The sequence below is a fragment of the Oreochromis niloticus genome, linkage group LG18, assembly GCF_001858045.2.
Source record: "Oreochromis niloticus isolate F11D_XX linkage group LG18, O_niloticus_UMD_NMBU, whole genome shotgun sequence".
Lineage (NCBI taxonomy): Eukaryota > Metazoa > Chordata > Actinopteri > Cichliformes > Cichlidae > Oreochromis > Oreochromis niloticus.
The window spans coordinates 23260686-23287743 of NC_031982.2; the positions used below are offsets into that span (position 1 = coordinate 23260686).

General features: G+C 39.4%; 3 protein-coding genes and 1 long non-coding RNA gene across 8 annotated transcripts; 2 read left to right on the forward strand and 2 right to left on the reverse strand.

Moving 5' to 3' along the window:
• The first annotated feature begins 4093 nt into the window (after positions 1–4093).
• tpm4b (tropomyosin 4b) lies at positions 4094–12065 on the forward strand. Of its 5 annotated transcripts, none has more exons than XM_003448483.5 (9): positions 4094–4443; positions 6035–6160; positions 9389–9522; positions 10306–10423; positions 10501–10571; positions 10674–10749; positions 10973–11035; positions 11125–11194; positions 11363–11571. In XM_003448483.5, exons 1-9 carry the CDS (start codon positions 4330–4332, stop codon positions 11443–11445), a joined length of 855 nt encoding a protein of 284 aa, XP_003448531.1. In that variant the 5' UTR covers positions 4094–4329; the 3' UTR covers positions 11446–11571. The 5 variants fall into 5 exon arrangements, with proteins under 5 accessions (XP_003448531.1, XP_003448532.1, XP_005476661.1 ...); XM_003448484.5 differs by lacking the exon at positions 11363–11571 and adding an exon at positions 11713–12065 and having other exon boundaries at positions 4099–4443; XM_005476604.4 differs by lacking the exons at positions 4094–4443; positions 6035–6160 and adding an exon at positions 8032–8319.
• LOC102083287 (uncharacterized) lies at positions 11793–13876 on the reverse strand. The gene is made up of 2 exons (XR_270079.2): positions 13024–13876; positions 11793–12630 (listed from the first exon to the last, which is right to left on the reverse strand). It is a non-coding gene; the product is annotated as an uncharacterized LOC102083287 (long non-coding RNA).
• On the forward strand, positions 13877–21077 carry LOC100703352 (ras-related protein Rab-8A). The gene is made up of 8 exons (XM_003448482.5): positions 13877–14065; positions 14589–14649; positions 16641–16701; positions 16806–16883; positions 16986–17075; positions 17969–18034; positions 18602–18652; positions 18801–21077. The coding sequence occupies exons 1-8, from the start codon at positions 13942–13944 to the stop codon at positions 18888–18890; spliced, it is 621 nt and encodes a 206-aa protein (XP_003448530.1). The 5' UTR covers positions 13877–13941; the 3' UTR covers positions 18891–21077.
• Positions 20786–25264, reverse strand: cib3 (calcium and integrin binding family member 3). Its single transcript, XM_003448481.3, has 6 exons — positions 25169–25264; positions 24465–24499; positions 23897–24008; positions 23235–23382; positions 21961–22156; positions 20786–21828 (listed from the first exon to the last, which is right to left on the reverse strand). Exons 1-6 carry the CDS (start codon positions 25217–25219, stop codon positions 21807–21809), a joined length of 564 nt encoding a protein of 187 aa, XP_003448529.1. The 5' UTR covers positions 25220–25264; the 3' UTR covers positions 20786–21806.
• Positions 25265–27058: the final 1794 nt, after the last annotated feature.

A 27058-nucleotide genomic window follows, 5' to 3' on the forward strand; every position in this document is an offset into this window, starting at 1 on the left:
AGTGTAAACCAGTCTGGTCTGTGTTCGTGCCACTGATCATGCCATCTGCTGTCATTGTTGTCATGTCCACATCCATGATAGAAACTGCTTCTCATGTCTTATATCACTTTTGCTGACATGCTATAAGATTCTTGATAGAATCTGAGAACACAACAAAGAGATCTGGAAGACTGAAACTGGCAAAGATGGCTAAATGCTGATTAGACATTTCCATGCAAACATGCCAGTATAAACATCTTAGCAATCTTATAGTTTCTGGTTTGTGTTATGCTGTATGCTGTCACCAACTTTGCTATGTTTTACGATACATGATGATCACCAGAGGATAGTACAGTTTTCAACTCTTTCAGTGTCCAACAGAATAAAGTGCAGCAGTGGGTCATAATTAAATATGACAGCATCAAACAATTCAACATTTTACATATAATAAAATACATGTTTTTATATTTATTACTAGTAATACTTTGAATAGTTTAGATTTTAGGGGTGCACTGGTCAACACTGTCATCTCACAGCTTCAAATCTCCTGGTTATTCTGGGTCTTTCTGTGTGGAGGTTCCATATTCTACATATGCAAAGACATGCAGTTAAGTGGTGATTTTAAATTAGCTGTAGTTATGAATGTGACAGTTGGTGGTTGTCTGTGTCAGGCCTGTAATGGAGTGGCATAGGCTCCAGGACCCCGTGACCCTGAGTGGCATATGAGGTTTCAGTTTAATTTCATGCACTCGTGTTGGAAGGTGACTGATTTGCATTTCCGCTTAATTTCAAAGATCTGATGACGTCAAAATAGGAGTCAATACATGGCACAACGACAAGCTTTTATTTATAAACCATGACTTTGTGCATAGGTCTAGTCCCCTTAATGCAAATGATAATCCCACTAAATACTGGTGTGCAAAATATAAATGGCATCCAAGCAACAAATCTGACTTCCTCAGAGGTGAAACACGAGGAGAAGTCCTGCTGTTTAATATAATAATATAATAATGCCTATTAATGTGTCAGTGTGTCATAATTACACAAAGCTACTGCAGTGATATTGGAGGCATTACAGGCTTAGTATTAAAATAACTGAAGTCTGAGAGCTTGTTCAAGTGTGCTAACCCAAACAAACACACTTGGCTAAATTTGCATTCCCAGCTAATAGAGGAAGCTGAAGAGAGGACAATACAAAAATGTGTTGTGGGTGAAAATAAAGCTGTACACAGTCCCGCTTTCTACTAGTTTTGCACCTCTGCCTTCGGTATGAAAAGAATCTCAGCTGTGGGTTTGAGCAACACGACTGTCATCCTAATGCAAATGATCATCGTACTAATTACAACAGCTGATGTGAAAGGATGAAATGGCAGCCCAGCAACAAATACTGACATCATCAGAGGTTAAAACACCCATGAAACACAAGTAGAAGTCCTGTTGTCTCGTGTCATCTAAAAATATAATAAAGTCTCATTACTATGTCGGTTTATAATGCACAAACCTACTGGAGTGATTAGGGAGTATTACAAGTTTATCATGAACTTAAAGTAAATCCAGGATCCTGCTTCAGCACACGACCCCAAACAGCTGGTGTTTGTTCTTCTTTTTTAATTGATTGGTAGGACCCAGTCTCGGAGTCTTGGAGTGAGTCTTTCAGCTGTGGTCTTGCGTACGAACACTGCACCCTGTCACAGTGACAAATCTTTTATCCCTTGGCTGGAGCGATGGAGTGTACACATTGTCAGAAGTCACAGATACAACTGGACTGGACTGAGTTACACAGCCAAATATAACAGACTGCTGCTTCCCTCAACCACTTCCATACTCTCTACGTGCTGTTTGTGTCTCGATTATAGACATGTTTGTGCAGAACCCTCATAGATCAAGAGAGCTGATATGTTTACTCTGGCTGACAAATCGGTTTGTCTCACTCTGAGTCAATGCATCACCCAGGTGTTACATTTGATTGTACAGGTATTCCCACCGTAAATCCTTTGAATAGTATATGTTCTTTATTGTGTCATCAAACAAAGTACATAAAGCACAACTGTTTTTGTAAGTAAAATGAGTCCATCATTATGACAAATCCATGACATCAGCCATTTAAGACTACTAAAAGAGTAGTTTGTGTCCTTCGTGGTACTGCTCATGTAAACTCTGATCTGTTCCACCATTCCCATAGCTTTGTGATTTATACTTAGCAGGACTTTGACTCTACTCCCAAGGCGATACTGTGGCTTTTGGGGGAGTTTTTACCATACAAGGAGAAGAGGAGTTTAGCTGGGTTTCCTGTGGGAGGGTTCTGATTTCTCTCACTCCACTTCTGATTCTCTCTCTCTCCCTGATATCTCCTGTCCTTCTTATATCTCTTTCTGTCCCCCTGGACAGGTTCTGCTCCAAACCTGCTTTCTCATCACAAGAAAGCATGAACAGAGTCCTCAATATCATTTAGTGAAAAATGTTCCAAATTCCCTGATTCGTAATGTGCATGCACTTGTGTAACCATAACACTTTGCGCAAGCAGCATCCTGACACACCAAATAAGGTGCACAGTCACTACCAACACTGAATGTAATGATGTAAGCTTGTGTTAACTCCAGGATCTTGAAGCTATCAAACTGCCACCACGTTTGTAAACCTCTGCTCCAGCATGCTCATATCCTGCTGGTCTCTTACTCAGAACGCAAAGAAAAGATTAATATTCCTACAAGTGTATTCCATCAGCTTTCCTCAGCGTTACCCTGGAAAAGCCCAAAAGACCAACTCAAAACTAAAAAAAAGAAAAACAAACACAGCAGACAGTTTTTTGTTTGACAGATTTCTTTATCCAGTCTTAACCAGCTCTAACTTCAGCTTCGTGATGACACCTTTTTTTGGTTCATGTGGGCCCAAAATTACTGAACACACAAAGGAGCTCTGTTCCTTCAGCATACCTGGAATAATGTACATTCTGGTAACACACAGCTTTCCCCAGACAGCGATTCTCCTCAAACTCAGATGACCTGAAACACAGACTCTCAGGTTTATACAGTGCTGTCTTTACCAGTGCTTGGCCAAAATAGTGTCTGTATAAAGATTAATAACAACCAAGATGATGCATGCTGCAGCTGCGTCAGTGCAACATGAACAACAAGAGATGCATTAGTCCAAGTTTATCTTCAGATGTCACTTAAATGGCCACGGCAAGACGCACCGTTCTTCGAGTTTGTGTGTAATCTTTATTTTTAGCCAGGGCAGCTGGCACAGAAGAGCTGAAAGAAAGCAGACAGGCTTATATGTGCCTCACAGTTACTAAAGCCATATCCATGTTTTCTTTTTATTCCGAAGTTTGTTTTTCTTTGTATTTCCTGGGGATTTGAATTTTTCACTTAATAATCTACAAATAATATGCAATTTAGTATAAACAAAAACAAAACCCCGTCTTTTAAATATCTCATAACTGCATAAAACCAAATTCCTAGAATCAGTCTTGAGTTATATCTCCCAGTCAACAACACTTTTTTATTTAGTGCGCCTTACAAATTGGAGAAAACAGATCTAAGTACAGATCTGTCAAACCAATAGTAATTAAGAGGATCTTAATTGCACTGGACCTGTGGTTTATGCCTGTGTATCCTGACTGCAAAGCTCTGGCTGCCTGGCGTGGATCACATGCAGACAGCTCTTTCCCCCCAAATTTTCTTTGGCTGGATCATTTTCCATACAGCCCTTTTTCATTCAGCACTAGAATGAAAACTATGTCCCTTTCTAACCAACTCTGGTATTAACATCAATTCGAACATTCCTAAGTAAGAACACAGGCATATAGATAGGACAAAGAGAGGCAAAAAGCCGCATAAGTTATTAATGCGAACAATTTCCCTTTTGAAGTTTGTGAGCTCTCGGTCATTTTCCTGCTTTTTATCTGGGTAAAAATCCAAACAAGGACATAGGCTGGTCAATGCTGAAACAGCTACACCATGCTGTCCCACCAAAGAGCATTTGAGAGGTGAAGTTTAGATTAGGGATGGGGTGGGGGGCAACAGTAAGTTCTAGAGGAGCCAAAGTGGGGAGTGGCGAAAGGGGTGACCGGTGGGAAAGGGCTGTCACTGGGGACTAGGGCTGTCTCCAAACCTCCTGTCAAGTTTAAATCACATACAGCTCCACCGACTCTCAGTCTGCATCCTCCTCTCCTGTGCTCGCTCGCTCCGAGCTCCCTCCTCTCTGCATCTGCCAGTTGTGCTCCCTGTCAACCTTGTGAGGGCTCCTGTGAGGCGTCTTCCTCTGAACATCTGCAGCAGCTTTTCCCCGTAACGAACAACAAAACTTCATTTTCTAAAGATCTCAAGACGCTGACACCCAACAGTCACCATGGAGGCCATCAAGAAGAAGATGCAGATGCTGAAGCTGGACAAGGAGAACGCCATCGACAGGGCGGAACAGGCCGAGACCGACAAGAAGGCGGCGGAAGATAAAAGCAAGCAGGTGACGCGTGGCTCATGAGTTTAATGTTTAATGCAGGAATATTAAAATGTCACAGCATATTTACAACAAATGAAGTAAATGCATCACACATGCATAAATTAATTTTAATAATTACTTTTTTTGAAAATATGGGGAATCTTCTTTGTCAAAAAATGTGAACATTTTCAATATCAGGATGATATATCTAAATGTCTCTGTAAAGTTACTCATACCAGTTTTATTACAACACTATTAAGTAACGGTGTTGTTTTTTTCACTTTTCCTATATTACTTTTTTTAATAGTTTTTGATTTATTTTTGTTGGTAGTTCAGTCATAATCTAAAACACTAAATAAGAACATTTCTCAGCAGCACTAAATGCTGAATCACAGGGATCAGTTGATACTGAGCTCCTTGTTCTGCAGTAGGAGACGGTGGAGGACGTCCACAGAGATGGCAGTGACAAGAGCTAGGCTTATTACCCGAACTGAATCAAAGGAAAAGCTGCCAGGTTGAAACAAACCTATAGAATATCACGGTCTGACTCTGGCAGCATCCTAATCAGAAGTGAAGTTGGTATAATATAAAACCTCATAAATTTCTGTGCCCCCATATTTGGCGCCACAGCGCTCAAGCCACAGACAGAATGATGTTTCCCAGCCAAACTTAATGACAGTGTACTTTAATTTGATACAAACAAAATAGAATCTGGAGATGCAATAGGATATCCGAGGTTTCTAAATAGAGGCAATTATCACATAGTGGGAGATGGTGTCATCATTAACGTGGTATGAAAGGAATGTTAGAGAGCAGCGAGTTAGAGAGACTCGGACAAAGCCAGGGTGAAGGATCAAGCAAGTGGAAAGTGGAAAGATCCACTCTCTGGTAGCTAATGCCCTAACGACTCCCTCAGAGAGCACAGGGAGCATCAGTTGTCACTGGCACGGCACATATGGACCCTCAGCATGTCTACACGAGCAAAGAACAGTCAGCATGAAATCCTAGAAGATTATGCAGAGCTCTTTAGTTTGTTGGGATGGCTGCAGTTCAAATAGTGCTAAGAGATGCTTTCTTTGCTATTCTTGGCATGATGAGTAGACTATCAGAGTGCAGTTAGGCTGACGAAAGGCACTGAAAATACACAAAACTGCATGCAAAATTAACATCTATTACACACAACATCAGGCACAGACTCCCGCGGCAATTAAAGGATTGGGCCACCCAGACTCTGCAGCTATGTGTCTTTTCAGAAGGAACGTCCTAGTTACCTCACATAATCTACAGGCTTCATGGTGAATGTTTGACTCTGGAGCTTTTTAAGTGGAAAGAATAACCCTGATTAAAATAACAGCACACATGTATTTGTTGAGAAGACCTAGCTGTAGTCCAAAATCATGCACCCACTACGTATTTTCACCTCCTTATCTTCATGTGAAATTCATCTTTCTGAAATACATCAGGAATATCCCAAAATAACATTTAAGTGATCTGTAAAAGATCTATCCACCCACTACTGCTTTCTGTCATATACCAGAATTTCATCATACTCACTTTAACTGAACAAAAATCTATATTTGATTCCTGACTTTCTCTCACGTCTGCCTTTTCTCAGCTGGAGGATGAGCTGCTCGCTCTGCAGAAGAAACTGAAGGGAACAGAAGATGAACTGGACAAGTACTCCGAGGCCCTGAAGGATGCTCAGGAGAAACTGGAACTGTCGGAGAAGAAGGCCACAGACGTGAGTTCACCACCAAGACGCCATCTGAAAGGCATTATTACAGTGCAACCCCACAGCTTCTAAAATATCAGTATCAAATACTTCATATGGACTGAAATAGATATCACTCTATGAGAGGGAAAAGGGGGACCAGTAACATGGACACACATTCCTCTCTGTCAAAGCTGGTTTAAACAAAATCATTGGCTAAAGTGCTTGTCTCAGATGAAGAGTTGCCTCTTCTGCTTACATAACCCAAAAAAGGAAATGTCTGGACTCGCCCAATAGTTTAGTGCAGCTTGGTTGTTTCTAAAGTGCAAAATATGAATGTGAAGTGAATAAATCACTGACGGTCATACATATTGTAATAGGATAGGAATAAAAGAAGACATGAATGGTTGTTTTAAAGAACTGCCTTGAGATTAAATTTTAAAAAAGAAAATCCACCCCAATGTAAACTACTAACCCAGAAATCTTGAACTGATTATCTTGCATCTTCTAACCCAGACCGTGGAGATAATCACAGAGTTATTGGTGGTTCACTGAGGTCTGTAGCTGAGCTATTTCTCAAGCACAGACACAACTTGGCCAGCCTGTTGCCGACCAAAGAATTTCAGGAATGCAGCCTAAGCAAACAGAGAACCCCGTACTGCAGTTTCTAATGAAATCAATGCTTTGGCCTTTTTTGGGGCTGAGATGTTATTCTCTCCTCAGTCTGGCCTTTACAGTAACATACCTAGGCAGTGTGCAATGCTGAATGACTGCCAACTTTTGGAGACCATCTACATTTATGTCATGTATTTATTGCTTAAACATATCCTTTCCAGGAAAATGATGGGAATCTAACTGGGGATTATCCCTTATCACAAACAAAATAAATCCGGACACAGACTTGGCGTAGTTTACTTTTGGGAGTGAATCATGACCAATATAATAATATTGATCTGACACTGAGAATGAAAAGAGTGGTTTGGAAGAGTGCTGGAGATTCTCTTCCCTTCAAGTCTGTGAAGTTTTCACGAGGATTTGGAAAGTGTTTCAGCTTCACTTATTATTACGGACCTGAATACAAAGCAGGTAAAAACCTGAGCTGAAGCAGGTGAGATGACCTCAAAGGTTAAAGGTGATAACAAATGATTTTATTCCTCTAATGGCTTATCAGGTGGCCACAAATACGTTTTCGCTTCTTTCACCTTCTAATGTGTTTCACACTGATTATGTGTGTGTGTGTGTGTGTGTGTGTGTGTGTGTGTGTGTCGGGGGGGGGGGGGGGGTTACCGATACATATAAATGTGGTAAAAGAACGAAAACGTGAGCGGGAGGAGGAGGAGGCGGCAAATGGGGGCGATGAAGAAATGTGTCGCCACCCGATGGCTGCAGGTCATGTCTGCAACCAAATCAATTTACATTCCAAGCCACTGCAGGTCATCAACCCGTAGTGAAAAGGATTATTACGGCCCCACCCCACCCTTGACCCTCCTCCCCCTTCACTAGAAGTAAATCTTTGGACTTTTGATTTCCTTGATGTCCTTTGATACAGTTTACAACCTGCTTCTCTCTCCTTCACCATCCCCCACTGACATTTACTTCCCTTCCTTTTCTCTCTCAGACAACCAAATCCAATCACACGATGATCCCTAAGACGTGATTCACGCTTTATCTAACAGCAGACAAATAACTCTGACAGTGCACTTCCGCTGCCTTCAATCCGAGAAGTTGCAACACCTTCACTTTGCCATATAAGTCCACAATAGAAAACCCTGGCCTCACAAAAAAGTGACTTTACACACCTCCTTTGTGGAGAAAAAAAAAAATCCACATTCCCCTCCTAAATCCTGTGATGTCATCTGAGACAGGCTTCTTCACATGATTGGAGGATCTCGTCATAAATTTCCTGAAAACTCCCAGCCCTTTTTTTCCGCCGTCCCAGCACCGCACCTCCCTGATTTCCTGCCCGAGAAAAGATTTCCACAGAGCCTGCAACTTTGAGGCGAATTCATAACTTAAGGGTATCGATTGCCGGTTCAGACGTTATCCCCGTTTAAAGAAACCAAACAGTCGGAATTATGGAGGCCGTGAAGAAGAAAATCCAAGCCCTCCAGCAGCAAGTTGATGAGGCAGAAGATCGCGCACTGGCAGTACAAAAGGAGCTGGAAACTGAACGGGAACTGCGCGAAAAAGTGAGATCAGTTTGTATGTAGTCCAACTTGAAGTGGACTTCTTTTACTTTTTGTCTTGATCTGTAATCCCAGCAAGCCGGTTGAGCATCTTCACTGTAATCTGAAGCGTTTACGCACTCCTGAGAGCTGGACTGGCAAAGTAGCGGTAATAATAACGCACCTAACGCGCGAAATAAAAACCGAAGCCTCTGCATACAGATTACAGTAAAAAATCTGTAGTTTTTTCTGTCTTCTTATTTTCTATACAGTCGTTACAGAGACAAGTTGAGACATCGCTGTGTCGACATTCCTTTGCAGACTTTTGTTCGGCTGTGTTATCTAACCCCAGCCCGCCCCATATATCTACCAAAACACCAAGAAATGCTGCAAGTCCCCGGTGTTACATTAACTGTCAGTGTGGTTGTTTGACTTTAAAGAAAATGTAAAATTGAAGCTTTTAAAGGGTTCATGCTTACAGTTACACTTCTTGTCAATCTTTCAAAACTTCTTTTTTTTTCTCCTTCCCTTGCGCCCTTTGAGCTTTTTGATTGAATAACAGCTAACACACCGTCCATCTGAAAAGGTGCCCGGAATCCTCTTTTCCTCTTGAGCCTCTACACAGGAAGGAGAGAGCAGGCATGGTTATCTGCCCTATCAGTGCTGTGGGAAACAGGCTGAGGAGAAGAAAGCTGTTGTCCCCCCAAACATGCTTGGGTTTACACTACAAAAGTGAAGCCAGCTGTAAAATATCAGATGCCAGCATGTTTATTAAAAAAAAGCTGTCACTGCGTTATCCTGTGTCAGCATATTAGTAAAGTAGGTAGCCAGGCTGCAAAGTCCACAACTCATGAAAGTCACTAAGGCTGAAAAAGAAAATGAAAGGGAGACATGCAAGGACCTGATCTTGACATCTTCTTAAAGCCATGAATGAAAGGGGGGGAAAATAATAGCATAACTTCAAAATGGATGAATGGATAAGCAGTTTTCAGCACTGATCTTAAGTGGTAACCTTCCTGTTTTGGCTGCATTCATATTTCCTTCCTGGCCTCTGACCTGTGACCTCCCTATCTCTCTCAATCTGTGGCTACAGGCTGAGGGCGAAGTAGCATCGCTGAACCGCAGGATCCAGCTGGTGGAGGAGGAGTTGGACCGTGCTCAGGAGAGACTGGGCACAGCCCTGCAGAAGCTGGAGGAGGCCGAGAAGGCCGCAGATGAGAGCGAAAGGTGAAAATCAGCATAGATCTGTAGATTCAGATGTATTTGTTACTGCTGTGAGTCACTGTGTGTTTTAATGTTAAGTGAAAGTTAGACACAGCCCACCGTGTTGAAGTTAGCTATCACGGGCATTCGCTGTTACCATGCAGATAGGCTTCAGCCTATTTCATGTGGCACAAAAAAAAAAAAAACTGAGCAAGCACACACACAAGTGAACTGGCTGAAATCACCCTCACTGGCTCATTTTCATTGGCTGGAAGTAGTGAGGGAAGCCTATTGGAATGTGTTGTTCATTCCCTCAGAGTGGAAATAAAGTTTGCTTGACTTTAAAAAAAAAAAGTAAAATAAATGAAAGCAATACTTTGTAAAACTTTGTAAAGTTTGAAGTTTTATTTTTCAAGGAAAAATCAAAAAAGGCAATAGCACAAAACTGGAGGCATAAACAGAACAGTAAGGTTATGTGATATTTATCATTTGACTTGTCTTGTCGTGTTGGCTTATTAAATGGCCCATGGCCCATCGGAACTGAAGCAGGAAGGCTTGATAACAAAACTGTATACAGAGCCATACAAGTCACAGTGTGATACAAAGATAGAGAATCCCATTAGTGCAGTGAATAGATGCCATTGCCTGTCAGTGAAATTTGACAGGTAAAAAATAACTGTTGGAAATGCAAAGTTGGTGGTTACTGAGTTAAGTCAGCTTTTAGAGAGACTCCCAGATTACCTCTGCAATGTCGAGTGTCTTTGTGGTCTTGTTGGGCTAAATGTTCTGCATCGTTTCCATCTTTAGAGGCATGAAGGTGATTGAGAACAGAGCCATGAAAGACGAGGAGAAGATGGAGATCCAGGAGATGCAGCTCAAAGAAGCCAAACACATTGCCGAGGAAGCTGACCGCAAATACGAGGAGGTACGAACGGACACGTCGTATTAATTGTTTTTGTGAGATGTCGCTTCTGCTGATGTTCAACTGTGATTTCGTTCCAGGTTGCACGTAAACTGGTCATCCTCGAGGGTGAGCTGGAGAGGGCAGAAGAGAGGGCAGAAATTGCAGAACTGTAAGGAGAAATTCAGCGCAGTTATTCCCACCACAATATGTGAATTTTAAATATATTCTAAGCAAGTTATTGGAAAAAAAAAACATCTTTTCTTTCTTTCAGTAAGTGCGGTGACCTGGAAGAAGAGCTTAAGAATGTTACCAACAACCTCAAGTCTCTAGAGGCTCAGTCTGAGAAGGTAAGCTCACTATCATAAAACACCTTCACACATCCACACTCATCACTGTCACCCAATACAGCCACGCAACAGGATCGGCAGCACATTAAGTGCCTTTGTTTCGTGCTCACATTCACTATTTGCATCCTCATCTCGACTACCATCACCTAAAAAACAGGGGAAAATACCCTGATCATCCTAAAATGGCACAAACAAAAGCTGTTGCTTTTCTCTGTCTGCATAGTACTCTGAGAAAGAAGACAAATACGAGGAGGAGATTAAAGTCCTGAATGACAGACTTAAAGAGGTAAATTCATTCACTCTGCTTAAGCTGAACCTGTGTTTTCTAAAGTAAGCTTTGCATATATATTTTAATGTGTTTACTGTTTGAAAAAGGCGGAAACCCGTGCAGAATTCGCAGAAAGGACAGTGGCTAAGCTGGAAAAGACCATAGATGACTTAGAAGGTACGCTTTCTCTCAGCCCTCATATTCTACCCTACACTTCTTCTTGTAATAAATCTTTAACTTTCTGCTCTGTGATTTCTTTCTTTTTCCGATTTCCCCTTCATGGCCTGCACACTTTTTCCTCTCAACCTCCTGCGCCCTGCTCACTCTCTGCCTTTTGACCTGCAGATGAACTGTACACTCAGAAGCTGAAATACAAGGCTATCAGCGAGGAGCTGGATCATGCCCTCAATGATATGAACACCTTGTAAACCCTGCACTCTGCCGACTTCGCATCTTTAGAAGCACTTTGTCTCCTTTATTCCTTTGCATTCAGAGCTCCCTTCTCCTTCTTTTTGCATTAAACTGAAGCTTAATAAAGATCTTTTTCTCTTTTACACTGCCTTCTGTCATTCACTGCAATCTGCTCTTCATCACTTTGCAGCTGTTTCTGCATTTTTCTCACTTTGAGGCTTACAATTTTACCTGTTACCTGACAAACAGTTATATGATATATTCCCTGCTGCTTTTCATTACAGAGAACCTATCACATGCAAAAGAAGAAAACATAGGAATGCACCAAGTCCTGGACCAAACACTGCAGGAGCTCAGTAGCTTGTAAAATGCCAAGAAGAACATCAAATAAGTAAAAAAAAATAATAAAAACAAACAACTTTGTAAAAGATATTTTCTACATGCCATCCATTTTCTGCAATTTCACTCTTAATTTGTAAAACCCATGTAGCCCTTTTATGTATTTATGGTCCTTTTTGTTTCTTTTCCTTTTTTAAAAAATGGTTTTGGGTCCACATGATTTCAGTATTGGTGCTAGGAATTGTGTTGTAGACCAAACTCTGTGCACAAATAAAACCGATGATGACGACAGTGTTAATGCTGCTGCTGTTGTTATGTGTCATGTCCGCGAGCCAGTTTCAACACACATCTATAAACCGTTCCAGGGAAAAGAACTCACCCTTCAGTTTACATGTGCTAACATGCACACTGTGATCTCTGGGCTAAGACAGCAGCTTTTTTTTTTTTTTTTTTTTTTTTTTGCAGATGCTGTATCTCTTCTTTCACAACAGTAATGCCACTGAGTGCTATAATCAAGAAATGGCATACAACTACATGAGGTTAATATTAAAGACTATGTTATCAGAGTATAAGTGTGTCCTCAAACTTCTTATCAAGCTTCTTGTGACTGTGAGCTGTAAAATAAACAGTTCCAATTGCTGTATGCTGCACAGTAAAGATAATTACTGAGCAATAAATGAAAAGTTAAAGAGTACGTCCTCAACATTAAACCAATCGCATATTGTGCAACAATTACTCGCGATTAGAAACACGATCCAGCTCTGCATCAACACTTATTGGCTTCAGCACAAAGTGTTGCAAAATCGTCGGCGTCTTGTTAACAGACCGTGACAGAGACCAGGCAGTAAAGAAGGCTGTGTGATCTGATGGAAAGTTTTGGAAACAACTGTCATCGAGTCGCTTCAAAATGCATTAACACAAAAAAGAAAAGTCCTACAATTCAATTAGATTAAAAAAAAAAGCAAAAAAAACCCCTTCACAACAACATTATTGTTGTTTTGTAATAATTTAGTTGTTTTGCCTTTCATCTTTCCACTTTCCTTTTTCACTTTTACTATACTTTCCAACCTCATTAGAAGTCCTAATTGACCCCATTTTAGGCTGTGGTAATTTGCATTTCAGTTTTTTTTTCTTTAGTTGAATTGTAATTCAAATGGAAGTTGTTTTTTTAAATAATGAACACAAATTTCCCTTGATTTCTAAGTATACTAAAATGTAATACTGTAGTAGTAGTATCAGTGTCAGTGAATGTTTACCAAGCTTTGAGTTGAAGCTGACAGCAACTCAAATAACCACTCATTGCAACCAAGGTATGCAGAGTAGCACCAGACATCAGGTCTTGAAGCAGATGGGCTACAGCAGCAGAAGACCACAACAGGTGCCTCTCCTGTCAGCTAAGGATGGGAAACTGAGGATACAGTTTTCACGGGCTCACCAAAACTGGACAACAGACAACTGGGAAAATATTGCCTGCCATTGTTTGAATGCCAACCCTACCTGTCTAGGTTGCTTGTGTTGCTGTCCGTGTCCATCCATTAATGCCGTGTCAATCCCTTATTTGTGTACCCAGCTGGATAATACATCATGTGGCAAAGCTCAGATCATCTCAAACTGTTTTTTGGATATGACAATGAGTTCACTGTATTCAAATGGCCTCCACAGTCCTCAGCTCTCAATCCGAGTAGAGCAATTTGGGTTGTGGTGGAAGCAAAGATGGAGATTCACGTCATGAATCTGTAGCTGACAAATCTGCAGCAACTTTGTGATGCTATTATGTCAATTTGAACCAGAATCTCTGGGGAATGTTTGGAGCACATTGCTAAATCTATGCCATGAAGAATTAAGGCAATTCAAAAAGCAAAAAAGAGACCCAAACTGGTACTAGCAAGGTGTATATAATAAAATGGCAAGACAAAACTTTACATTGAATCAAAGCTATAGTTATACATAGTAAATACAATAGAGTAACAAGTGCAGTATATTTAAAAAAGCCTAAAGTAGCACAAGTTAAACAACTCACAATTATAACCTGGTCTACCTTAAGTAAGCCAACAACCTAAAAGCCTCACGGTCACAGTCTGAAGCGCTGTTGAATTCCGGGCCAGCAGGGGGCGTCATTCCAGCTTATTTACATTGCTTCCTTACCGGGCGGGATTTCCGCAATAATATCAAGTATGGCGAAAACATACGACTATTTGTTTAAATTACTGTTAATCGGAGACTCTGGTGTCGGGAAGACCTGCGTCCTGTTCAGGTTTTCGGAAGACGCCTTCAATTCAACGTTTATCTCAACTATAGGTGAGTATTTGAGGGGGAACAAAAACCGAGTCATTCTCTGTTTACAATACGTCAATGGGCTTCCTCGGTGAGGCCGTCTACTTGCTGGATTTCAGCACAAGGAACTAGTTTCTCTTTTACATTCATATAGGCAGAATGTGTATTTGCTAAAGTAGCAGCAGTACAATTGTACAGTTAATTCAGTGTAGTGAAGTGAAGCACTGATAACCTTTGTTTGTTCGTGTGGCGCATGTTTAAGCAGAACTGTTTCGTTGTATAATAACCTGATGCCGGGTTGCTAACCAAAACGGTTAGCCGAGTAGCACATTAGCCGTTTGGCTCCGTCTACATTCTTGGAAGACATATGAAACCCGGATATTTGATGGTGTAATGGTTGTTTATTATCATATTCCTGTAGCTTATTGGAAGCTCGTAGGTGTTATTTTTCTTGCTGAAAAAGTAGACTTAGCCAATGTTGACAGCTAGAGCCGAGCTACTAAGCTATCGTTATGATTTGACATTCATATTTTTATTTTAATCGCAGGCATTGATTTCAAGATTAGGACAATAGAGCTTGACGGCAAGAAGATAAAGTTACAAATATGGTAAGTTTAATGCTGGACATGTGACATAATTTTGCCGACAATGTTTTGTATTTGTCAGTGTTTTAATTTAGTTTTAATACACATTTAGTGTTGGTTGATTTTTTTTTTCCCAAATAGTTAGTTTCAGTATTTTATACTATGTATATACACGTTACAAGCTCTAGTTTAATACTTGAGTTTAACTGCTTATGTGCTTCTTATACATTATCAGTGATAAGAATCACAGATGTAATCATTTTTAAAATTAATGTGTTTTAACCACTACCACTTTTTCCATGAGTGGACATTACATTGCATGGTTTGCAATGGATAATATGTCTCCATCTCACCCTAGCTTTAACATCCTCGTTTTCTGCTACACCAAACCCCTTTTATGACCTTCACTAGATCCATTAATCTTCTCTGAGGTCTTCCTCTTTTCCTCCTGACTAACAGCTCCATATTTAACATTCTTTGCCCAATTTCAACTATTCCTCCAGTGCACATGCCCAAACCATTTCCTTTTTGTCTTTGTAATAGTGTGTTCTAGTTAAAGTTGGCAGATGGAATTTACATCTGAACTGTTCCCTCAAGTCAGATTTTGAGCTCGGAAAGTTGGAGGAGCCTCAGAAAAACCAGGCTTAACAATTCAAGATGGCAACCATAAACAGTAGTAAAATTGTAATACTTGTAGTCTGCACCGCCACTGTTGTATATTTGTGACTCGCTAAATTAGAACACTGACCAGGTTGTATCCACGAACGTGCTACAGCAGCAGCAGCTCTACTTTGATAAGTAGCTAAACAAATCCTGTTGTTGCTCCAACTTGACTACTGGAGCATGCTCAGCTCAGGATTTACATCTCTCTTGATGCAAATGAAGTGCAGCATAACTTTGTCTCTAAACCGCTCAAATCGGAGCATTCTCTCTGACATAGTCATTTATAAACCTGTTCCTCAAGATCACTTTCAGCTCTGCCACCTCCAGTTTTGCCTCCTGTGTTTTTGCTAGTGACATCATCCTCAAACTATACATCACAGCAGGTCTCACTTCCATCTTGTATAAACTTTCCCTTTCACTAATGCCACTGTGCTTCTGTCTCCACCCACTCCACCTTGCCTGAACGCTCGTCTTCATCTCTCTCATAAACTGTCCAGTGTTTTGGATGGTCGACCCCAGGTGTTTCAACTTATCCAGCTTTTCTACCTCTGCTCTTCACTGATATGTTATGTCTTCCTCTCATTCACACATGCATTCTATCTTGCTTCAGTGACTTTCAATCCTTTTCTCTTCACTGCATACCTCCACCTTTCCAAGTTCTCTTTGGCTTCCTCCCAACTCTCACTACAAATCACAGTGTTGTCTGTGAACATTATAGTCTACAGAGACTTCAGATAGGTGTGTATGTAGAATAAAAGAAATACATTTTAATGTTATTTACACAAAAAATAAAGCCACACAACCTCCAGACATTAATAAACAGGGTTAAAGTCATTTATTAGCAGACAACCTGTTAGGATTTTTACTTAAGTGTAGTGCCAGTTTTTGCTTCTACCGTTTATGTTACCTGGCTAGCTAGAAGTACCCAATTGTAATCCTAGCTAGCATAATTTAAATTTTACAATTATTGTAAGGTTGCAAATATTAGTGTTATAGGTTGTTTATGTTGAAAACATTTTTGCGTGCTGAGATGTTTTGCCGTGAATTTATTATTTGTTGTGTTAGATTAATGCACTATTGCACACTTAATACAGTTACCCGCAAGCACTACACAGTAGTAATATACTGTATGCTGGTGTTTTACTCGTGAAGAGGTATTTAAAAAGCCCATTACATGTATGTTGGAGTTTAAGATAACTCTTTTTTTTAATCAGTTTTAATATACATTTAGTGTATTAGCTGTCATGCTTGACATTGGTTAGAAATTATCACTTTTCTAATAATTTCCACAAACATTCAATTTGCTATTTTGTCCTTAAGCTTTCTGATAACTAGTGATGGTTTTTCTTTAGGGATACAGCTGGTCAGGAACGCTTCCGAACAATCACAACAGCCTACTACAGAGGTGCAATGGTGGGTATCTTCACATGCTGACAGACAGATGTGATTTAAATCCTCTTTCCTGTAGAAGGTGCAGCTTCACCTGCATTTATTTATGATTGTACTGCTCTTTACAGGGCATCATGCTCGTCTACGACATCACAAACGAAAAATCCTTTGAAAATATCAAGAACTGGATAAGGAATATAGAAGAGGTACATTCTGGTCCAAATATAAACTCATCCGCTTATGTTCTACCCATCAAAAGTCTGTATGGTATCATGTACCTTTTTAAAATGAAAACTCTCCTAATCCAGCATGCATCAGCGGACGTTGAGAAGATGGTCCTTGGCAACAAATGTGACATCAATGACAAGCGGCAGGTGTCCAAAGAGATGGGGGAAAAGGTGAGAAGCTTAACACGTGCATGGTCTCACATAATCTTCTCCAAAGTGTTATTTTCCTGTAGTCACACTGTGAGATCGCCCTGTGGGGAGGAATGGCTGGCTGTTCTTGCAGTTTCAGGTTCACCAGCACAAACACACAGTGAAACTGAGAGGAGAGAAGAGAAACTAGTGTTTCTGCCACTGTAAAGTTACATTAAGATCTAGTTTAAAATCAGTTCAACAGAAAGACATGTTATCATTTAGTTTTCTCATGTCTGTGTGCATTCACATCAGGGGTATTCATGATTTTACAAAAGTGTTTCTTCTTTGTTTTTATTATTGCCTGGTTGGATTTAATGCACTTTTACTACCTGTAGGTGGCAGTAAAACATCTGCTAGGTTTTCAACGATAGGGTGTACTACTAAGTACCATGTGCCTGACTGAGGTTTTATGTCGATGTAACTTGTAAAGCCAATCATTATTACAGCCATCAAAGGGTCTTTTATGGACAAAATTTATATAACAAATGGAAACGAGGTAAAGCTATCCTGGTGAAAGGTCTGACACAGCTGTTTATAGTCATTTGAAAGCAGTTTCGGGTGAACTTTTGGAAAATAGGCGACTTGTTCCCAGTAAATGTTAAATAGTGTGCTTGCTTGAAATGCCCATCCTTAATACACATGCATCTGAGTTAGTGTTGGTTACATGCAGGGGTTACCGTAAGTACATTTTATATAAATTTACTTCATTAATGGAAACCAGCAAGTAGCTGGTGATACTCTGTGTCAATTCCACCTAGATCATCAGTCAAGAGGGAATCTTAGTCATTATTGCAATGTTAAAGTAATATGCTTTGAATAAAAGTGTCAGCAGATTTTTTTTTTTACTTTATTTATTTGTTTATTTATTTCAGCTTGCACTAGAGTATGGAATAAAGTTCATGGAGACCAGCGCAAAGTCCAACATCAACGTGGAAAATGTAAGCACTTTGTCAGCTAGAACTCATGGCACAGTTAATTTCATACGTCATGTAAACATTCAGTTCAGTTTTATTTATATGGCGCTAAATCACAACAGTATTTGCCTCCAGAAAACCCCCAAAACATGTCACCTGCTTGTGTCTAATATTGATGTCATCTTTCGTGGTTAGAAAGCGAAGCTCCCATATGCACAAAATTAAGAACCTTGTTGGTGATAACTGGACTTTTCGTCCCAAAGCCAGTTGCGCCAAACGGCTGCCACTCGCTGACCTGTTTCAGCTGGAGGTTTCTTCCTGTTAGAAGGGAGTTTTTCCTTCCCACTGTCACCAAGTGCTTTCTCAAAATAGGTCGTTTGATTTTTGGGGTTTCACTCTATTATTTTGGGGTCTTTACCCTATAATATAAGCACCTTGAGGCGACTGTTGTTGTTACTGTTTAGCACTATATAAATAAAATTGAATCTAACTGAACCTTGTGACTGTTAGGTCCAGCTGCCTTAAATTCTTGAGTTGAATTTACAGTAGATGAAGATTAGAATTTTGAAAACATGCTTTTCTGTTTCACAGGCGTTTTTGACGCTCGCCAGAGACATCAAATCAAAAATGGACACAAAATTGGTAAGAATAAAACTGTGAGGAAAATCACCAGCGGCTCTTGTGGCTCTTTTTATGGAATGTTTTTGTGTTTTTCCAGCTTGTGGAAAACTGTGCAGCAGATGACAGTGTTTTGACTTATTTTTGTTTTTCTTTGTTGTTTTTGCTGCAGGAGGGCAACACACCGCAAGGAAGCAGTCAGGGCGTAAAGATCTCAGAGCCTCAGAAAAAGACCAGCTTCTTCCGCTGTAGCCTACTCTGAGGACTGAGGCCTTTCATACTGACTGGACATAAATAGACTGTTCTTGCTCTTAGCACTTCCTCCCCCTTTCTCTCCGGCTATGGTCAGTCCTCTCAGCCCACGTAAGCCATTATATTGTCAGTAAATGGAGGACTTCCCCTCCTTGCTTCCTCTTCTGAAAGCTTCCAGAGTTTCATCTTTTCCATTTTAAGGATAAATGTTGACTTCATGGGTCACAGTGCTCTGCTGGTTGGAGGACTCAGCCAGGAGCATTATCCAGATGTTCCATTTAACACAAAGGAATGGGCTCTTACTCCAGATGTTAGTCTCTTCATTATCCTCACTCACTCATTCACGCAACCGGTAGCAGAACCAGGGATGAGAAGTCATTAATAGTTTGTGGACTGGATTACAAATGTGATATATTTAGATCTATTTTTAATAGCACTCTTTCCCTTTTTTTATGTGACAAATTTCAACCAGAGGCCGATGAGCTTGAATTGCTGTCAAACAGAGCTGTACAGGTTTCCTTTTCACTGTCAGTCAAGGATCAGACAGAGAATGAGCTGACAGCACTGCTCTTGTTGTCCTTGACAATCATTTTTTTGTGACTGAAAATGATTACTCCACCATTGGTGCATTCACCTCCTTTCAGTGAGTGATGAAGAGCAATATATTATCTTAAACTACAGTTTTTGTCATTCTAATGATGAAAATGCAAGTACTCTGTTTAGGAACATTTCTCTATGTAGCAAATGACCAGTCTTAAATTTGTAATAATAGGATTACTGTGACAGTGAGTCCTTAATTTATAGTTTAAAATCACAGCCTGTTTAAAGCCACTAAAGATGTCCCTTAATTTAGGGAAATTAAGGGACTTTTTAAACGATCTATTATTGAAGTTTGTTTATCTCCATTGACCTGTCACCTCAGCTCTTAAGTAAAATAGATTGAGTGTTTTAAGCTTTGAGATTGATGTCTGAATTTTTTCTGTCAGCTCTTAGTCGCAGTTAAGCTGAATGACGTCTCTGGTTGTTTGATGAGCAGTTAAAATCACTTGAAGTTTCACACTGTAAGCCCCTTTTGCCCCTTCCCTGCTGTCATGCAGCTCTCCTTGCACTTTACCAGTAAATTGTGGTTCGTGTGTAGTCTGTGCCAAGTGATAGTTTTGCAATACAGTACAGCTATAAATTTCTTTTGCTCCTTTTGAGTCTTGGTAATATAAAGGACATATATTACCAACATTTTACAACACCCAAAGGACTCAATCTCCTCTGGTAGTTCACAGCTAGCAGTCCACTGCCCTGTTATTAGTTCTCTTAAAAACGTTTCCTTACTCAGACTGTAAGTTATTTCAGCATATATCTGTGCGTAAGAGATAAAAGTCTTTAAGCCTCTCTTTTTTATACTACTGTGCTTGCCAACCCATAGTTTAAAAGTAATATTTTATGAGTTTACATAGAGATGGCTTGAATTAAGCTAAAGATGGCCCTGTTTGGGGTATTCTGCGTTCTTTTACAGGTTTGTTTTTCCCCATTGTGGACATTAGATCTGACAGCTAGGTGGCGCCAGAAGCACACGGTGCATCTTAGGTGACTGCCAAACTTCAAATATGAATCAGTATTTTATTAGAGACAGCTAATTTGGGGAGTGTGATGCAATTATGTACACTCCACCTGTGTTGAGCTTAAATGTGGATTCTCAGTCTGTTTCCATTGTTTCTATGTTTATGTTAGTCTTAAAATCAAGTTCCTACATGCACAGTATGGGACAATAGGTTTCATGCACCTTTGTAATATCAAATAATTTGGGACCTCATGAATACCATGGCCATTTGTCTTAACCACTAGTAATCTATTCTGTCATAGGTGAGCTATGCATTGTGAATCTCGGACCTGTGCGTGTGTGTAATGTACTTTTTTTTCAGACATACCTACAGAGCTGTACAGTTGAATGTATGGGCTTTTGTTATTTTTGTTTTGTGTCATTCACTGAGCCAAAAAAGAGAGGACACGCTCTGTTTATTTAAAGCAGCATTGGTGCATCATTGCAGGTGAAATTTAGCACAGCGGGGTACTGTTGAGCGGGAAGAGAGCGGATGTCGAAATGTGAGGACGGCACCGTTTTGTTCGAGCTTTAAGTCATAAACAGAAACATAGGGAGCAAACTTTTATGGGACTCGAGCTGTATCATTTTTTTTTTCTGAAATATGATACTTCCTCTTTGATTTTGTTTTTAAGTCATATCTTTTGTTTTCTTGAAATTTTTCCCTTTTTACAGCCATATTTTATTCCATGTAGTGTGAAGTACACAGGGACAATAATATAAAAAAAATCAACAAAACATTGTAAATATCACTTAAAAATAGGTCTACTTAAATTGTACTGTACTTTCTAAACCCATATAAAAATGTATCTACAATTTTGTAGATATGTGAACTTTTGATTTAATAAAATAAGGTTATAAAACTAAGCGTGTGCGTTTCAATTGAGTGGTTTTATTGGCTGGATGTCACAGGAAAGTATCAGTTTACCCACTGACTGCTTTCATGACAAATGGCTCTCCTATTATTGGCCCACTGGAATATTCTGGCGTGTTTATTGTTTATTGTCCAGTGTAACTGAACCCCTTTTGATACAAGACACAAATCCACTGTTGATAATCATAGCTAATGAGCCTTGTCTTGAGGGATTGGCCGATGCCTCCACCTGATAACAGATCTGCAGTCACAGCATGACTGTTGGTGTTTCTGTAAGAGAAAAACTGGACGTGGACTCCTTAAAGAATGCCAGAAGAATGATTTTGGTCATTTTATTTATTTTAAATAAAAAAATGCTGAAATTTTTGGTAAAGATGACAGGATTTCATTCTGAAGTATTTCCAGTCCATCCTTTGGGGCTATTCCAGGTAGCAAATGTAGAGGATCGCTTCATTTGCTTATATCCTTATATGAAAAGTGCTGTGAACAGAAAATACTTCTCATTATGAAAGTCGGCAAAAGGACGATATTCTATATTAGAGTCAATTATAACCAAATCTAGTCCTTGTTGACGGGTTTACATGTTATTGTGAATGTTTACTGCTGGTTCACCTGAGGAAGTCCGGAGCTCTAACGATCATGTGCTGAAAATCTTCGAGTGACAGACGTCCGTCGTTGTCCAGGTCGGCCTCATCGATCACCTTCTCGCACACCATCCTCACCTCGTCTTCTGTCAGCTCGTTACGAGTCAGCTTGTTCAGCGTCTTCTCCAGGTCTGACTTGCAGATGAAGTCATCGTTGTTGAAATCTTACAGAAAAATAATAAAAGAATATCAACAGGTCAAATAATGCATCAGTGAATTATTCAGTTTAAGCCTTTTTGTGTCTTTGTTGGCTGTGAATTGAACATATTTTAGTTTTAGACTAGTCTGGTTGGACAAAAGACAGTTTTTTTTAAATATTGCTTTTGGACAATTGTGACTCAGTAAAGCTGACAACTTAAATTTTTTCATCTTATATTTTGTTAATGTGGCTGAAATATTTAGTGTATGATTAACTTAATGAAGAAAAGCTGTGTTTTCTTATAATCAATCCTTTTCATTATAGTGTAACTATGTTACCCTCTAAGCTTTTATCTTCTTTGTTAGTCTAAATAAGGAATGAAAAGTTCTCTTCACTCATCTTACGTGTGTAGTTTCACAAGTTGTCAACTGTTTTTTTAAACCGAGGCTTTAAGGAGCTGGTATATGATCCTAAACTTTCCATTCACCATCTGCTAGCGATCCATAACCCTTCAGCATGAATATACATTACTGTTGATGATTTCATCATACATTTTTTGCACGATAATCAGTTCAGTTTTACTGACAAACCGCTTCTTTAAATTCTGCAAGTTTCAAGATATGTTTAACTCCAGTCTGCTGTCTGGGATGTTGGAAACCAAACATCTTCTTTCACAACTCAAATCAGTTGCAGAAAATCCAGCAGTATATCTGCATGGCTCTAACATTAAATTTGCCCGTATTCTAACTAATAATAAGCTTAAGTCAATGCTGTTTTCTGCAGATTAACGTATAGCGATTTTGTTTCTATGATTGCCTTTTGCAAACAGATGTAAACGGTGCATGGTTGTTTGTGAAGAGCAGACTTAACATGAAACATTTCCTTATTTGGTGTAAAATGTTAACATTTAAATGTATTTTTTCAGCTTGCAGTGGCAGTAGGAAGGGTTATTCACATACTTTGTTATGTACTGAGTGTAGTGAAGTATGCACAGTATGATTTGTGAAACTGCAAAAACTTAAAAATTGGTTGGAATTAACATTGGTTTTAAAGAAAAAAACAAAAGCAATGACAAGCATCCCTGGTTTATGAAGATATTTTACCATAAATTTTGAAAGCATAGTAGGCCTTGAGGTCCCGTGGAGCCATCTCACTGAGGACAGAAAACATGTCCAAGAAGTCGTCCAGTGTCATATTTCCCTCTCCGTCCTCAGAGAAAACCTCAGCGATCCTCTGTCGAAATGGGTTGTCCTAAACAAACAGGACACCACAGCAGTCTAATAAAGAATCAGAGCGTGAACACACAAACGTTCAGCACAACTAACTTCTGCTTGTTGGATGTGATGGCTTGCAGTTTAGTCCTGTTCTATCAAAACTGTGCTGTTTGTGATTTTAAGTTTTGTTTTTCTGTTTGAAATCCAATAGAATCATAAAATTATCTTTAGTAATCACAACAGCTTGGAATAAGCGGCAACCTCGGGCATGACCCTGATCGTGACTGACTCACTCTCCCTTTCTTGGGGCATGTCAGTGACCAGCTTGTTAACACACCTGTTTACCTTGCTGCCACTGAGTAAAGAGGCATATAATTGACCCATTTCCAAAAAGTGTGTCCTCTGGGACCCACCAACATCCTTCAAGTTTAAAGGAGTCGGGTAACATATAACCGCTCAAAGAATTCTGTCGATTAATTGGTCATTAATTATGGATTGGGAACACAGGGAGAGAGCGCAGGTCTGCAGGGCGTGTAGTGCAGTGGGACTACCTTCAGCTCTGGCATGCTGCCAATCAGCTCATATGGTAACTTCACATCTGGGTGGTTGGTGTAGTCAAGAGGAACGAGCTGCGGTGCCAAATCCCGATAGCGGTAGAAGAGTCTAGGAAAGGTTTAAAAAATTTACTATCAATATTGAATTACAAGATATGTCCTATAATATGTAGAGTTGGACTTTGAAGGGACAAGTTAGAAAGGAAAAGTTAAGTTAAGAATTTGCTTTTCAGCTACGGACACTATTTTGAAAATGGAAAACATTCAAAACTTACACACTTTCCAGCACAGTAAAAATAGCCTGTGATCTCAGTGGCAGTCTGCCCCACATCAAGACAGGTGTCCTGATAGTCTAGTTTAGAGTTACAGTATGGTATTGTGCAGAATAGAACAAAATTCAGCTCTGTCAAGCATGCTACATAAGCAATGACTCAGGAGATTAATGAGATCTAACACAACTTATCCTGAGTACATGTTTAGTTATCTAGGTTTGATCTTTTCTGCACTGGAGGGATGTCATAAAGCAGGAAGTATAAACAAAATAACTGAAGTAATGTAGGCTCACCTCAGAATTTCCTTTCTTGTGAAATATGTACAGTCCTGTAAATACAATTTAAATTCAATGTAAGCTGTTTACATACAGTGATGTGTATAATATTTACTCAGTAATAGCAATACATCAATAAAAAACACTTATTTTACACAATTTTATGCATTTTGTAATTATAACAGTAGAGTTGGTAAAGTACAGAAGTAAATTTTTGGAAGCAAATTATCAATTGCTTACAGCACAGGCAAAGTGATCTACTATTATTATTATTATTGTTATGTATCAGCATGTTATGGTGATGTTGTGGTTGATCAAAGCAGTGAAGTTCAATACTTTTTTTAATGGCAATTATTTTTGTGTAAATATTCATTTAAAGCACACAAAGTTTCTCCATTAAAGGAGCACCAAAAATCAAATGAAATACTTTGTTTATAAATACTTTACTTACCATTTACCATTTATTTACCATATGACATCTCTAACTTTGCACCTCAAATTACTTCTTAGAGTTTTTTTCCATCAATAATGATGCAAGTCAAAAGCAAAGCAAAGGAAGTGCTGCACCACATGGGGTAGGATCCTTTTCTTTTTTGCTAATAGTATGAAGAGGTCTGATTAATCTTGTTCGTAGATGTTAAGCTAATACTGATAACGGTATCTCCATTCATTCTCAGTGAGCCTTATCAATTAATTCATAAAGAAACAGGAGTGATACCAACCTGATAGGCATCTAGCTGCTGTGCCGTAAAGATGGTTTGTTTATTTCCCATGTCTGAGCGCAGAAACACAGAGTCTCAGGTCCATCGCTGCTCCAGCATCAAGTCCTTTTTTAAAGTGGGTATGCTAGTTATGAAATACTCTGACAAAGGGAAGCCAGAGCCAAAGAGGAGATCAGGTGTCTGGCTGCACCAGGGCCCTTTGGTCCCCACTATAATGGAGGCATTTCATCGTTTTCTCCATTGTGAATAGAAACCCCTTTGACAGTGAATAAGGGCTGTCGTCCAGCATCATGCCAAGTGGTATCAACCCCCTTTGGTGGCACTCTATGGCCAACGCCTTGTTCACCGCTCAGGTTACACTCTTTAGAGACAGGGTTTTGTAGTGGGCAAATAGAGTTTTTGATGGGAGACAAGTTTTGTTTCAGTTGAGAACTTAATTGCTGTATCGATAGATAGATAGATAGATAGATAGATAGATAGATAGATAGATAGATAGATAGATAGATAGATAGATAGATAGATAGATAGATAGATAGATAGATAGATAGATAGATAGATAGATAGATAGATAGATAGATAGATAGAAAGAAAGTTGTGAAGTGTTTTAGCTTTTAAGTGTTACAGAGCTCACTTAAAACTGAACTTGTGTTGACTTGTATGCACACAAAATGAGTGCAGAAACACCTTGAGGCACAGACATAAAACTTCCCTTTGATCCTGCAATTATGATTTATAATAGCAGGTGTACAGTATCAACTTTACCTCACTCTATTCCAGGTAGGATGAGTAATAAGGATGAAACTTACCAGAACAACCAGTGATTGCAGTCATAAAAATAAAGGCTCAATAAAGGTTAAACCTTTTGGGTCATATATTTTATTTTGAAAAATCCACATCTGTCTGCAACAACCCGAGATTCTTTGGTCCCGTTAAAGACCCCAAAGAACAATTTCAATGATGCTTCTATTATAGAAAATATTGTGTTTTTTGTCTTCCATACCACATGATTCACCACATCATAATTCATGTCAGACACCAATGCTTATGATGCACGGCATAAACACCTATGAGCTGTTAAAAGACATTAAATGAACAGAGACATTACATCAGTCTAATTCTTGGAAAGCTTCCTAACACTTTGACTTTAGCTTGTGATGCGTTTTATACGAGGTCACAGAGAGCTGTGCCATCTTACAGCTGAACACATACCTTACTGTACTGATGGGGCATCTTTAAAGGACTCTCTATTTATAGTCCAGCATATTCTGTCTTTTTTCTAATGCTCCTATTTCATGAGCATCTTTTTCTCCAGCAGCAGAAAGCTCTGGTAGTTTTGTCTATGTGTCCAAAGGCATGCACGTTAGTTTAACTGGTGATTCTAAATTAGCAGTAGGTGTGGATGCAAGGTAGATAAAGCAGAATAACAATGTGGTGTGAAAAAACTCACTGTGGCTTTTAGTGGAAACTGTTTTGAGTGGTCAGTAAGGCTTAAAAAAAAGCACCTTTCTGTTTGCCTTTGTTCCGTGCTCTAAGGATTTATATTCCCGGATTGATTCTTGCTATACTCTATGGAGAGAGAGTTAACAAGATAAATCTGAGGGCTCAAAGCAATGAGAGGAACATCTAAACTAGTGAAGAATAACTGGGTGGCAAGAGGAATTTATTTAAATCAACAGTTAATTTACTGACATTAACAACAAAAGTCAAGGACACTGCAACTCATGAGAATTACTGTTTGCAGAGGAAAATGGTTTAACTGTAAATGTGTGAATACTTTTTAAAATCATCATATAACAACATATAACATTTTGCTGTTACATCACATTTGATAAGCTATTAATTTATTTGTTTAGTCATATTATATTACCACTGTATTTACCTAAGACATTG